Source organism: Chionomys nivalis, chromosome 9 (assembly GCF_950005125.1).
Source record: "Chionomys nivalis chromosome 9, mChiNiv1.1, whole genome shotgun sequence".
NCBI lineage: Eukaryota > Metazoa > Chordata > Mammalia > Rodentia > Cricetidae > Chionomys > Chionomys nivalis.
The window spans coordinates 71962029-71976114 of NC_080094.1; the positions used below are offsets into that span (position 1 = coordinate 71962029).

Here is a 14086-nt window from a genome sequence, read left to right on the forward strand (position 1 = left end):
TCGCCACATGGCCGCCCTCCATGCTGGCTCAATTCAAATGATATGGCCTCCCCTACCCTTCTTCTCCACTATTATCCTCTGGACAGATGCTGAGATTTAGTGCTTCCCTGACCGGGATTTTTTTTTCTTTTAAACTCTAAATAAACTTGTTCTTTTTGAATAAACATTGACTCTCCAGGTTTTCCTGCCTTTTTGATCCTTTAATCAGCAGAAAAAATGAACCCATTCCTGCAACCCTAGATGGTATCAGATTGCTTAAAAACAAATCTTCCAGTTCCTCTTCAGCAATGGCTCTCAAAAATATAAGCATGTATTCCCTCTGAACAGAGAGCCCTCTTCATAATAACACAATATTTCAAACAATAACAAGTCCATTTTAAGGATTAGATGAGTGCACATTTTCACATTCGCCACAGAATAGTGAGCAATCATTTTGTTGAGAAAAAAGTCTATGCCACGGATATTGACAACACATTGAAAATTTGTAAGTGTGCTTTCGTCTACTTTTGTTTAATACAGAGTCTCCCAGCTTCTTCTTGCTGGCCCGGGACTGAATTCCAGTCCCAGAGCCTGTCCTGTGTCTTGAAGGATGTTCAGCAGCACCCCTCAGCCCACAGGAGGCATCCGCGCCCAATTTGCATCCAAATCATCTTCCAATATTGCCAAATGCCATCTATGTGTGGAGGTGGAGGGCAAAGCCACTCCAGTTGAGAATCCCTGGTTTAAAGTATGATTTCAATAACTAACTTAACTTTGCCTAGAAAAAAATCTGAGAAACATAGATCCTAGTGTTCCTCAAAGTGGTTCCTCTGAGAACAAAGATGGGTCAGGAAAAATAATACTTCACTTTTATTTTATATACCTGATGCTGCCTGAGCTCTTAGAAATAATTGTGTGTGATGTGCACGTGTGTGTGTCTATGCATTTGTGTATGTGAATGTTGGCATGCACAGGTCATAGCACATATATGGAAAACAGAGGACAACCTCCAGCATTGGTTCCTGCCTTCCACCTTTGAATCAGGGATTCTCCACCCCTGCCCACACACACTGCATACACTAGGACCACCACTAGGAATTCTTCTGCCTCTACCTTTCATTTTCCCATTGGAGCACAGAGATTGCCAATGTGCGCAGTAATGCATCTGGCTATATGTGAGCCCTGGGGGGTTGACCTCAGGTCCTTACACGCTGTAGCCAACATTTTACCCATGGGGTGACCTCTCAGACACCTATTGGACTTTTTTAAAGTATATGCTTCTTTGGGAATGAAGTGGAAAAATCTATTCCTATTCTGCTCCCATTCGCAGGCATGAGAAATGAGAGTATCTGATGTCAGGACCAGGTCTGGAACGGAGGAGCAGATGCACCTTACCTGGCGGAAAGGACTCTGGTGAGCAGAGACCGTCAGTCACCTGGACTCTCACCACACCAGGTAGGATCTGCATCTGAGCTATCACAAGCTGTATGAGAAATGTGTGATTGTGACTCCCGACTCTGAGTTTGCTGGGGACCAGGCTTAAAGGCGCATCCATAAAGGGCTGGACTCTCGTCCGTGCCGGCTTTGCTATTCTTGAAGCTACTTTTCAAAGCAAGTGCCAGGTCCAATTTGGGTATTTTGGAGTTTGGAGATTCTCCAAATGCTTGCTTGCATCTCTTGCTAATTTTGAAAGGATTCCCTTTGGAAATATTGCTCCAGCCCATTGATATCCTCAGAAAGAAAGCAGGAGAACATGCATACGCACACATACACACACACACACCCCACACATACACACATTACACACACACCACACACATACACACACACACATACACACATATACCACACACACATATACACGTACACACACACCACTGACATATACATACACACACCACACACACACACCACACACACATACACACACACACACACACTCTCCTGCTCTGTTTTCCTCTCCTCATGGACAAACTGCCATGAACAATGGCTAAGATCTGTTTTGAAACAGCAAGGTCAACTGCCTTGTCATGTTTTGCCAACCAACTGAGTTAGAATTCACCCCAAGCTTCCTATCAGAAAAATCAGACCTGGACCTTACAGAAAATAATAAAACTTTAATTTCGCAGATGGCTGGTAGCAAGTGACAGGTGACATGCCCACACTCAACTCCTCACCCAGCTGCACGATAGTACTGGGGGTCACAGTTTCTGAACTGCATTTTGAAAACTGGCAATGGAGAATTAAATCCCTTGACCATCTTCCTAGGGGGTCGTGGTGGTTGTTTGCTGTTTTCATTTGTTTGGGACTTTTTGTTGTCTGCAGCGCTGGGAATCCATGGCCAGGCCTTGCATGTGCTATGCACGCATTCCATCACAAAGCTACATCCCAACCTCCCTGGTATTTAAAAGGATTTGAGAGCATTTATGAATCAAGCTGCCATCCGCGTGTTTTCTGCTACATTCTTTTTTTCATGATGCTTGTTTTTCTTTTGATAGACTAACTTTACAGAAAAAAAATCCATTTTTGACTCGCAAGCCTCTCCTGCATAGCTTAGTCATAGCATCTGGAGCAATTTGCTTTTCTCTCCTGGTTTGAAACAGTTCTTAAAGGTGTCTGGCTTATGTGGCCATGCTTGGCTTTTTTCTAGGGTTACCTCTATCAAAACTGTAGCTAGTCATTCAGAAATCAAGCCTTCCTTCTCTTCATTTCCCCTTCTGAATCTCAGAGTGTGCCGCTGTTGAGACTCTAGACCATTTTAATCTTTGAAATAAGAAGGAAACAGCACCACTCTCATCTGCCTTACACATTACACCGAAGCCTCAACTAAGAAAGTGTTCATGAATCTCAGCATCGTCTTCTCAGCCTCTTATACAGTGACACTCGGGTCAGCTGTATCAAACCAGAGATTTTAGCAGAACACAGTGACGTCCTCAGGGACCCACTGTTGAAACGGTACTGCTTGTAAAAAATGCTAGTAAACATTCACCTGAAAAACACACCACCTTCCCAGAAGGCTCTCAGACAGCAGCGGAGCACAGAACACGTGTGCACTGGTTAGGAATGACTGGAGAAGACACGGCTGGTGCTCTACTCTTGAAGCCCTTTCTCCTGCTCCTGGGTTCTCCTTTCCCTCCCCCCATTGAATCGTGTGGCCTATATGATCCTCTCTGGGTTCCTGGAACCACACGGAGCATCTGCTCAGGAAGCCAGGCATATGTTCTAGTTTCCTTTCTGTTGCTGAGATAAAACACTAGGACCCAAAATAACTTAGGGAGGAAAGGGTTTATCACTTTTACACTTCCAGGTCACGGTGCACCATTGAGAAAAGTCAAGACAAGAACTCAAGTCAGGAACCTGAAAGCAGGGCCACTTGCATTACCTCCAAGCAGGAAACTCTCTCCTGCCCAAGGAAACGCAACAGAAACGAGGGAACAAGGCTGTTCTCTGTCTCATTTGTAGGCTCAGGCTTAGCAAGGTTTCTTTCAGAGCCCAGGAACACAAGCCCAGAGAATGGTGCTAGGCTGGGCCCTGTTATGACTGATTAACATAGAAGACAATCCCCACAGACAGGCCTGTGCCTGTCTGATCTGGACAATCCCTCAGCTGAGACACCCTTCTCAGGTGACTCCAGGTGGCATCAAGCTGACAGTTAAGCTAACTAAGACAGCATGCCTGAGTCCACATTTCCCCTAGGGCAGTCTTGGCTAGTGACCAACTGCTCTGTGGAGAGAAGAACCTGGTACTGTGCCTCCACTTCCCTGGCATTCCATATTTCACTACCACCAAGCATGCAGTGGGCCTGGGGTTCCTCTTGAAGTTGTTTTTGCTTGACTTTGTTCCATTTCCAGGTCAGTTCTCCCAAGCCATAAAAGCATCTCTGGGGCGCTTGTCCTTCCAGCCTCAATGGCACATGCCCCACCTCTGGATCTATTTTGAGGAGCCCTGCTCAGGACATTATCTTCCTCCTCTCGTCCTCAAACCTTCATTCTTGCTCTGCACATCTCTTTGAAGAGTGATAGCTGTAGACAGTGGCACTAATTTTTAGGTCTCAAATTTCTGTGAGGACACACATTATACATAGGATCTTGGCTACCAGATTTCTGGACTCGATAATGAAGTTTCATTTCTCTTTACCAATGGCATGGTCCTCAGTACCACATATAGAGTTGGGAGTCGTGATGTCATAGTACACATACTCCTCAAGGCCAAGGCTATGCCCTGTGATATGTATAATTAAATTCAATGAGTTAGAGTTGGTCTCTCTGACAAAAGCTCAAAACTAGGATCAGAAGAGAATCATGTCCTGCCTTTTCAAGGACATAATTTAAAAATTCCTTTTTTTTTTTTTTTTTTTTTTGGTTTTTCTGCTGCTTTGGCGTGAGTCATTTGTTTGAGTCGGTTTCTATTTTTTGAGGGTCCCAGGTTACTGAGGGCTGCTATCGCTCTGCTTTTCACTGTCCACAAGAACCAAAGAGCTAGAGATTTATTGGGAGAGTCAATCCATGACACAAGGAATAAAGCTGTAGTTCAGTGGAAAGATGTGTGTTCCGCACGAATGAAATCCTAGATTCGATCCCTAGCACCCAAACCAAGAAAGAGACATAGGAAAGAAAGGAGGAAGGAAGGGAGGGAGGGAGGGAGGGAGGGAGGGAGGGGAAGGAGAAAGGGAAGGACAGAGAGGGGAGGGAGGGAGGAAGGGAGGGAGGGAGAGAGAGGGGAGGGAGGGAGGGAGGGAGGGAGGGGAAGGAGAAAGGGAAGGACAGAGAGGGGAGGGAGGGAGGGAGGGAGGGAGGGAAGGAGGGAGGGACAGAGAGGGGAGGGAAGGAGGGAGGGAGGGAGGGAGGGAGGGGAAGGAGAAAGGGAAGGACAGAGAGGGGAGGGAGGGAGGAAGGAAGGGAGGGAGGGGAAGGAGAAGGGGAAGGACAGAGAGGGGAGGGAGGGAGGGACGGAGGGAGGGAGGGAGGGAGGGAGGGAGGGGAAGGAGAAAGGGAAGGACAGAGAGGGGAGGGAGGGTAGGAGGGAGGGAGGGAGGGAGGGAGGGAGGGAGGGAGGGAGGGTGGGAAGTAAGGAAAGAAGGAAGGAAGGAAGGAAGGAAGGAAGGAAGGAAGGAAGGAAGGAAGGAAGGAAGGAAGGAAGGAAGAGACACTGGGGATATGGCTCAGTGGGTAAATTGCTCACTGTGAAGGCATGATGGCCTAAGGCTGGATTCCTAGGATCCATTTCCTTGAAAGTCATTATGAGAGAACACATCCACAGTCTTGGTACTGCTGTGAGAAGCAAAGAGGAAGACGGCCTTGCTATCTGAACATACTAGCCAGTCAATGAGTTCCAAGATCAGTGGAGGAAAATAAGGAGGAGAACAATAAAGGAAAATACCCAACATCAAACTCTGGCCTCCATAGGCACACACACATCGTGATGACAACAACAATGTCAACAACCACGACTCCGGTGCCCATATGATGTGCCATCTCAGACACACCACTGGAGACAACAAGAAACCAAAGTGCTGTAGCCCCCGAATCCCTTTGCGTGCCCCACTAACACCCAGAGTCACACTTACAGTTTTCACAGCGCTGCCCAGTGTAGCCAGCCAGGCAGGCACACTTGTAAGACCCAGTTGTGTCAAGGAGGCATGTGCCATCATGGAAACAAGGGGACGAGGAACAGGCTGAAAGAGAAAGGCATCCATCAGTGTCACCTCCAATAGTGAGTCCACCTCCCCAAAACTGTAATCTGAACCAATGTGTTTTCCCCAACTTCTTACAATGTTATTGTTCATCTTACTGAATTCATGATGCTGTGATTTAGAATGTAGAAAACACACAGATATTAAGTGTCAAATGATGTGGATGCTGTTTAACACGTATGAAACACCTAAAAGTGTGCCCAAGGTATCACATGTTGTTTAATAGTATTTTAAGGTGTGTTACATTTGTTTATGTTGTGGAAATTTGTTTAATGATGCGAACATGGGTTGTATTCTTTCATGTTGCATTTGTTTAACTCTGTGAAGCTGTGTTACTTTCTAAAACACCTGATTGATCTAACAAAGAGCTGAACAGCCAATAGCAAGGCAGCAGAAAGGATAGGCAGAGCTGACAGGCAGACAGAATAAATAGAAGGAAAAAAAGAGAGAAGTGAGGTTGAGGAGCAAGAGAACAAGGAGGGGAGGATGCCAGGGTCTAGCCACCTAGCCACACAGCCAGCTATGAAGTAATAGAGAAAGTAAGATATACAGAGGTAAGAAAGGGAAAAAGACCAACGGCAAAAGGTAAATGGGATAATTTAAGTCAAGGAACACTGGTTAGAAATAAGCCAAGATAAGGCTGAGCATTTATAAGTAAGAATAAGTCTTCATATGGATTTATTTGGGAGCTGAGTGGTGACCCTGAAGAACCAAAGAGTAAAAACAACCATCAACACCCACACAGAGAACGCAAACCACAGAGCATTACACAGTGAAACAGCTCCGTGCGTGCATTCTCTCTCCCACAGGGACTGGGCAGTTTCTTCCTCCAGGTTTTACAACCAGAGAGCAAATAAGTGCTGGATAAAGGAGACTCTTCCCCGGTGTAGCTGTCTGCAACTGCACAGGCAACCCCAGTGATGCAGCCTTTGGGGGCCATCACCAAGCTAGGCTATGCTTCCTGAGTGGCTTCCTCAGCAGCTTCCTGAGTGGCTTAGTTCCTGTAAGGACACCTCACCATGTTCCTGCAAGAAACCCTAAAAAGCTCACTGTTTCACTAAACCAGAACTGAATGGTTTGGGAGTCTTGGGGGTTTTTGGAAGCTTTTGTTTTGTTTTGTTTTATTTTTTGTTATTTTTTCCAAGACAGAGTTTCTCTGTGTATCTCTGGCTGTCCTGGAACTCACTCTGTAGACTAAGGTGACCTCAAACTCACAGAGATCCACTTGCCCTTGAATGGATTTTTTTTAGATTCCCCAAGAAGTGTTACTCAAGGTAACGGATCAGATCTCATTACTGCAGAACTTCTTAGCTCAGTGGCCTAATGTGCTTGTGAAGTTTCAAGAATACATATAATATTGTCTTTTCAAATCTTACCAAAGCTCAGAACCTATGGCTTACTGAGCATCTAAGGACTTTCTTTTCCTGCAAAGGTCAATGGGAAACATTGATGTATGTGTTAGTCCTCATTTCTATATTCATGTATGGTCATGTAGGAGAACTGTACCCCTTGGCTCAGTTCAAGGAAACAGTAGTAAGGGCCCTGGAGAGTAAACAGAGGACTTCCTGTTTACTGAATCAAGGCCATGTAAAGGAGAGTGTACAATGACTAGAGTCTGAAGCACAATGCAGTTGGTTTATAGTGAACAAAACAAGTGCTACAGGGTAGCCAACAAAAGAGCAAATTCATAGCTCAATGGCAAAAGAGAAAGGGAGCAGAGAAGAGGGAATGTGGCACAGGGCCTGCGGGACAGGATTCAAAACACAGGTTTGGGACAGGTCACCTTAGCCAGAGGGAATAACTCAAGAGTAAGTCAACAGTTGGGAGTGCTTGAGGGACAAAAGGTGGTACTGCCTGCTGTCCGCCAGTGCTCCTCAGTGGGGAAGATGCTTCTTCACTCACAGGGCCATGAGACAAGCTACTGCTGTCACCCTAGCTACCTGGATAGCCCAGCTCTGGCTGTGTGTTCCAAACATCCACCGACGCCTGTCATGGCATCTCCTCAATCTGTTCTGCAGGGTGCCATTATAGAATGAGGGGACAGCCAGAGACGGACCACACGCCACTCCAGCAACCAAGCAGCCCTCCTTACATTGCACCATGGGACACAACAGGAGAAGGAACCAGACACTTGGACAATAAGGAACAACTGCGCAGAGCTACTGCGAGCACCATCTTCAAGGTGGGGAACACTGGTCTTGGCCAGAGGGTACAGCTGAAGGGACCCTGATTCTGTGACCTCTTATTTCTTCCTTCCAGAGACTTTCACATTAGACCGTCCTCCCACGGCCTTCTGAGAGCCAGGTGGCCACTGCACATTGGTTCTTTTCCTCATTGCTCTTACTCAGTAGCTTTAAAATTTGGCCTTAAAGCAGAGTCTTCTTGTGTAAACCATGGGAAATCCAGACTCACAATAAGGAGAGCTGAAGTGATTCCTTAGAATTCAGTATGTTGTCCAGATGGTCAAATCTTCCTCTAGATATGACCAGATAATACCAGGTAGGGCCGAAGCTGAACTTGGAAGTAGACAAGTAAATGGCATTTAAGTTTGAGGTTTTGAAAAATATATTTCTGGGCCTGGAGAAATTACTTGGAGGTTAAAAGCATTGAACCTGGGTCTTTCAGAGGACCCAGGTTCAAGTTCCCAGCACCCACATGACAGTTCACAACTGTCTGTAACTCCAGTCCCAGGTGATCGGATGCCTTCTTCTGGTCCCTGTGGGCACCAGGCATATACATCGTACACAGACTTACATGCAGACCAAACACCCATTCACATAAAACAAGTATTTTTAATTCTATTTTTTAATGGATATTGTGCATTTTGATCATTTTTCCAACCCCTCTCAGCCTTTCCTGCCCCCTTCTAAATCCCTTCTTGCTTTCCTATCTGTCTTGGTTTTGTGTGCTTATTTTTGTGACCCACTGAGTTTAATTGGGGTTGCTGGTCTGACCACATGCAGGAGCTATTACTGGAGCATGGGCTCCAACTAAGACCTGACATGCCCATTTCCAGACTCCTGGCTTTGGCGGTTCTGAGTGCCTCGACTGTACAAACTTCGTCTTCCACAGTGTCTTTAAGGATCTTCCACAGTGTCGTCTTTAAGGATCTTCCACAGTGTCGTCTTTAAGGATCTTCCACAGTGTCGTCTTTAAGGATCTTCCACAGTGTCGTCTTTAAGGATCTTCCACAGTGTCGTCTTTAAGGATCTTCCACAGTGTCGTCTTTAAGGATCTTCCACAGTGTCATCTTTAAGGATCTTCCACGGTGTCTTTAAGGATCTTCCACAGTGTCTTTAAGGATCTTCCACGGTGTCTTTAAGGATCTTTCCATCTTTTTTCCCTTTTATTATTTCTTAGAAAACTGAGGCCCACAAAGGCAGAAGAAATTTTCCAAAGTCACGGAGCTTGGTTACAAAGCCAGTACTCTTCACCACGAGTGGCCTCTTCACATGGTTGCTAGAGTCAAAAGCTTTGATACAAATCCCAGGCTCCACCCTCATACCTACATAACATAGCCCCTGTGGGCTCCAACCACCTCCTCTGGATGCAGGAGGCATAATTCCTTGTTCCAGTTTTGGGTGAGCTTTGCTGAAGGAAAAAAAAAAGCCCTCATCCTTCCTCTTTTTTTCTCATTATGTAGGCTGTTTCTGAGAGCTGGGCATCCTAACTTCGGATAAAGATGAGCAAGGAGACCTAGAAAGATGCCTGTTAGGAAGCAAGGCATCCCCTGCTACAGTTACCACTGCTTTTTACCTGTGATCTCCTCGAAGACAGCATGGAATCCATCGAAGTTCTTGGAGCCATCGGAGCGGAAAAGGACATGGAGGGAAGAGCCTGTGCTCCTAATGGGAGCTGGCCGCTCGTTGCCACAGAAACGCTCGATGATGGGGCTGTCACTGTTGTCCCCGTCACGAACCTCAACATAGTCATACTGGCACATGTAGTCAAACTCCAGGCTCAGCATCCCAAACCTGCATGGGGAGAGGGTGACAGAAGGAGCTGGTGGGCCCAGGTCTGTCCTGAGATCCTGGGAAGGGGGGTGAACTCAAGGTCAGATGATGACGTCATGGAGACAAATTCTAATATAGAAAACAGATAATGAAGAATGAGACGTGGGACAGGTGCAGAATAAACCAATAAGATTCGAAATTAACTCGGAGAAAAAAGGTTACGTTAGGTAAGACCTCTCTGAAAGCCTGAATCCAAGCAAAATTTAAGCAATGCAATAGAGTCAGACTTGTGAAGGTCTTGGGTAAGAGTGACCTAGGGAGGAGAACCTGTAAGTGCAGAAGCCCTAGTAGCCGTAATGACGGTGGTATGTATGAGGACCTGAAAGAAAATCAAGGCTGTTGTGGAGCTATGAGTAAAAGAGGAACAGAGAGCAAGGCTGTGAGTGGAGGAGGAACTGCGAGCTAAGGCCGAGAAGGAGAGCCAGAGTTTCTTCACCCCGCATTCCCAGGGGTTCAGATATTATCCGTTCAGTAGGCCACTGGTGGCAGGTTTCAATAATGGGATGATGGTTGGATCACTCTGAGAGGAGGAAATGGTAGCATCACTCAGAGGATCCAGGACCTATCTCGGGGAGAACTGGTGACCCCTGCAGCAAAACTGTGACAGTGGGTGAAAGGGGATGTGGGTGGCTTGGGGGTCATTTTCCAGGCCGGGAAAGAGATTTGCACAGCAGCAAGGATGTGGTAGGTGCCATAAATGGAGCACTGGCTCCCAGTGTTCCCACAAGTCCAGCTGTCCCTGGCCAGGAGGCTCGCGGTTAAGTAAGTAGAATGAATCCCATGTTTCTGCTCTTCTCCGGGACTCTCGAATAGCTGACATGTTTCTTCCATTTTATTTTAGGAGAGGTTTATTTTTGTGCCCTGAGTCCTAGAGACACTCTCAGAGGTTCTGAAATAACCATTTGTCTTGGTGCCTGAACCACTGAAATATTAATTTCTTATTTTAACACCTGATTTCTCATCCCCACAGACCCAGCCCAGAGTCCACTAAACAGAAGACTATGACCCCTCACTGGCTCCTTACATCAGCTTTTGTCTAGAAAAACGAACCATCGAGTTTCATCCCCAAGTCTAGGTCCTCGGATTGTGGGAACGCCAGATATCAAGTACGGTTTTGCTAAAGAGGATTTAGGAAGAGGTCTAGACTGCTTCTCCTGGTCAGTTTTGATGCCATGTTGCTCCTTTTGAAGGGCAGAAAGCCATTTAAGAAGCCAGTGGCATGTGGCAACATTGGCATGAATTGGTTCACTAAGAAAATACTTACTGAAGGCTCAGAGAACCAGGGGTTTTAATCACCTGGTCCTCATCACTAGTTAGAGAAAAACAATATTCCCAGAAAGTATATGAGCGATGGGATCATTCTATCCCCTGAAAGGAGAAGGAGAAGAGCTTCCAGGAGGCAAAACTACGGGGAGAAGAATGGTGCCAATGTCTCATCGCTGGTCACAAAGACACAGGACCCTCCATCCCAGCCCAGTTTCCTCATAGGCACATCATTTCTGGATCCAGCACCTTACCTCAGCTGGATGATAAACCCAGGTTGGGCATGAATGGTCCATTCGCAATGAGCATTTAAGGGGTAGCTCTCCAACAGAATCTGACCCTTCGAAGCTCGAAGAACCTGGCCACATCCTGAAAAGAGAAGAAAAGATCTAGACACGGACAATAAGGTCAGTAGAAGAGATACCAGAGAAATTCTGACAGGAACTTAGTGCTTTAGTTACATCCTCAAGAGCAAAATAAATGCAGAAAAGGAAGACGAATGTTAATATTTCGTAATCTTAGCAATTTGCATAATTTAATTCTTTTATTCCACTCAGTCATGTGGGACAGAGCGGTACCATCCCAGTTTTTCAGTCCTGTCACTGAGAGACCAAGGCTGTGCCTGACGTAGTCATGACACCTACCGTCTGCCTCTCTGTGACTTCATTCTTCCTGCTGCTACCTCCTACAGAAGGCTTGGACTCTCTGGCATTGCTCCTCCCTCCTTCCCAGCCCATTAGACAATGTATGTGTTAAGCTGTTCTGTGACCCGTTGTGGGATTTGTTCCATGACATACTACATAATAAAGGCTTCCTCAATTTACAACACTAGAAAAGATGAATGATCTTCCCTGGGTGAGCTAGATTAATGGTTTTCACTTTTTATCTTACCCCCAAGTCCTCTTGTTCAAGCTCTCATTAGATCTGTCAACCAAAAAAATGCAAACTATGAATAGAAGACAAGCAGAAGCAAGAGCCAGAAGCATTCCAATCCCGGCTTCCCTGATCCCATAAACTGTTTCCAAAGACAACCCTAAGACTTAGAAGTCCCTAAAGGGAAGTTCTTCAGATTGTGCATTTACTCACAGTAAGGTACACCCTATTTTTTTTCTGTTTCTTTTTTTTGATTTATTTATTTCTTTATTAAAGATTTCTGCCTCCTCCCCACCACCGCCTCCCATTTCCCTCCCCCTCCCCCAATCAAGTCTCCCTCCCTCGTCAGCCCTAAGAGCAATCAGGGTTCCCTGCCCTGTGGGAAGTCCAAGGACCACCCACCTCCATCCAGGTCTAGTAAGGTGAGCATCCAAACTACCTAGGCTCCCACAAAGCCAGTACGTGCAGTAGGATCAAAAACCCATTGCCATTGTTCTTGAGTTCTCAGTAGTCCTCAATGTCCGTTATGTTCAGTGAGTCCGGTTTTATCCCATGCTTTTACACCCTATTTTTGTTAAAGGGTTTGTGGTAAACATTTTCAGGTGATTTTATAAAAAAACAATTCATTTGAGTAATGCAAATAAATGGTCTTCTTTACCTGATCTTGGCAAATTATGACCCAAAGAGCTGAACAAAGCCTGTTCCTATTGCTATAAATGAAGTTTCACTGGTCTGGGTGTGGTTATGCACCCAATACCCAGGAAGGCTGAGGCAGGAGGATTGTAAGCTTAAGGATAGCCCAGGTTACAGAGCGAGACATCATTAAACAACAACCAAGTTTTCTTGCCCACAGCTGTGTTCACCCACCAGGATACTATTGGCTCTTCAGCACAGTAGCAGCAGAGCTGAGGAGTCACAGAGACAGTCAGGTCTCAGCAAATGCAAATACTTGCTACGTAGAGCATCATAGGGTAAACTGATCTACTCTGGTTCTACACAGAGGTCAAGATATCACAAACTCTAGAGACATAGTAGTTCCATCCCAGAGCCAGCCCTCAGGAAAGCTAATCCCAAAGCTAAAATAAAATAGTAAAATCAGTGGTGCTGGCCCATGGCACTATGACAGTAGAGATGTGAATATGGTCTTAGGGAAAGAGCCTAAATCCTATTTTTGACAAGGGTGAGACCCAAGGCCTTTTAGACTGACTAGGATGTCTAATTTGTCTCTTCACTGAGATGGGTGACTGCTGCCCTGCTCTGCCACGAGAAGTGTCACTCACTGCCATCCACTGTGGACCCCTGTGATGGCCCAGCCTCCTCCAAGCTGTCTTGTATACATCGTTAGCACTCAGCATTCTATTCTCCACACAGATCCCAGACCTGTTCTTATTTATCTTAAATGAATAAATAAATCAGATAGTATCACTCTCGATTTAAGTTCACCAAAGGTCACCCCTGTGTGATCCCCTTCCCATGTGTTGTATAGCTATTTCTTCTGTATTGAAACATTCCTTCCAGAGGAAGAGGAAGTTGGTAAGACTAATGAAGTAAAGGAAGCTCGTAATGCAAGAAGTTAATGAAGCCTACAATGTTGAGGATGCTCCAGAAACTTACAGGGCTCATGAGGCCCCTGCCCAATGTGTTAAAAGTAGCAACAATTACTGGGGAGAGGAGACTCTCTGGTGGGTGAAGCAGCCTGTATTTGTGCAGTGCGTGGTCATCTATTCTAGGAAATGTATTTATTTGCTTGATTGTTGCAACTGTCTTTGAGCCATCCACGTTCCTATAAATAACTGCGCACATGTACTCTTCGTGTAAGTAACCCAGGTAAACTCAGTGATTTACCAAGCTAGACGTCAGTGTCCTGTCTAGAGAGCACAGACATTCACTCACCTCTCCCCAGAGAAAGCCACACAACACAGTGACATTCACAGCCTTGCCTTGTAGACCATGTCACATTGACTCTTAATCCCCTTCTGCCTGGGCACTCTGCCCCAGCCATACCAGCCTTCATAACACCAGGCCTTGAACTTGCTCCTCCTTCAACCTAGGAAGCTCAAGGTCTTTTCTCCTCTGGTGATTAACCTCAGCTGCCCCTTTCTCAAAGACCCTTCTTTGAGCATCCTTGGAAATGCCTGCCTCCATTCTAGTTGAACTTTATCTTATTTTGTATTCTTTATAACACACACACACACACACACACACACACAGCTAAAATCATTTGACTTTTCTTCCTCCGTACTTCGATAGAGCTGAGACCTTAGCT

The 14086-nt window shown here is 45.8% G+C and overlaps 1 protein-coding gene across 1 annotated transcript in view; it reads right to left on the minus strand.

Moving 5' to 3' along the window:
- The window catches only part of Pamr1 (peptidase domain containing associated with muscle regeneration 1), an 88592-nt gene that overhangs the window by 25903 nt on the left and 48603 nt on the right, over positions 1-14086 (minus strand). The window contains exons 4-6 of the mRNA XM_057780977.1: positions 11202-11316; positions 9428-9645; positions 5546-5653 (exon numbers count right to left, since the gene is read on the minus strand). Coding sequence (XP_057636960.1) covers positions 5546-5653; positions 9428-9645; positions 11202-11316 — 441 coding nt within the window. The remainder of the gene's footprint in view (positions 1-5545; positions 5654-9427; positions 9646-11201; positions 11317-14086) is intronic.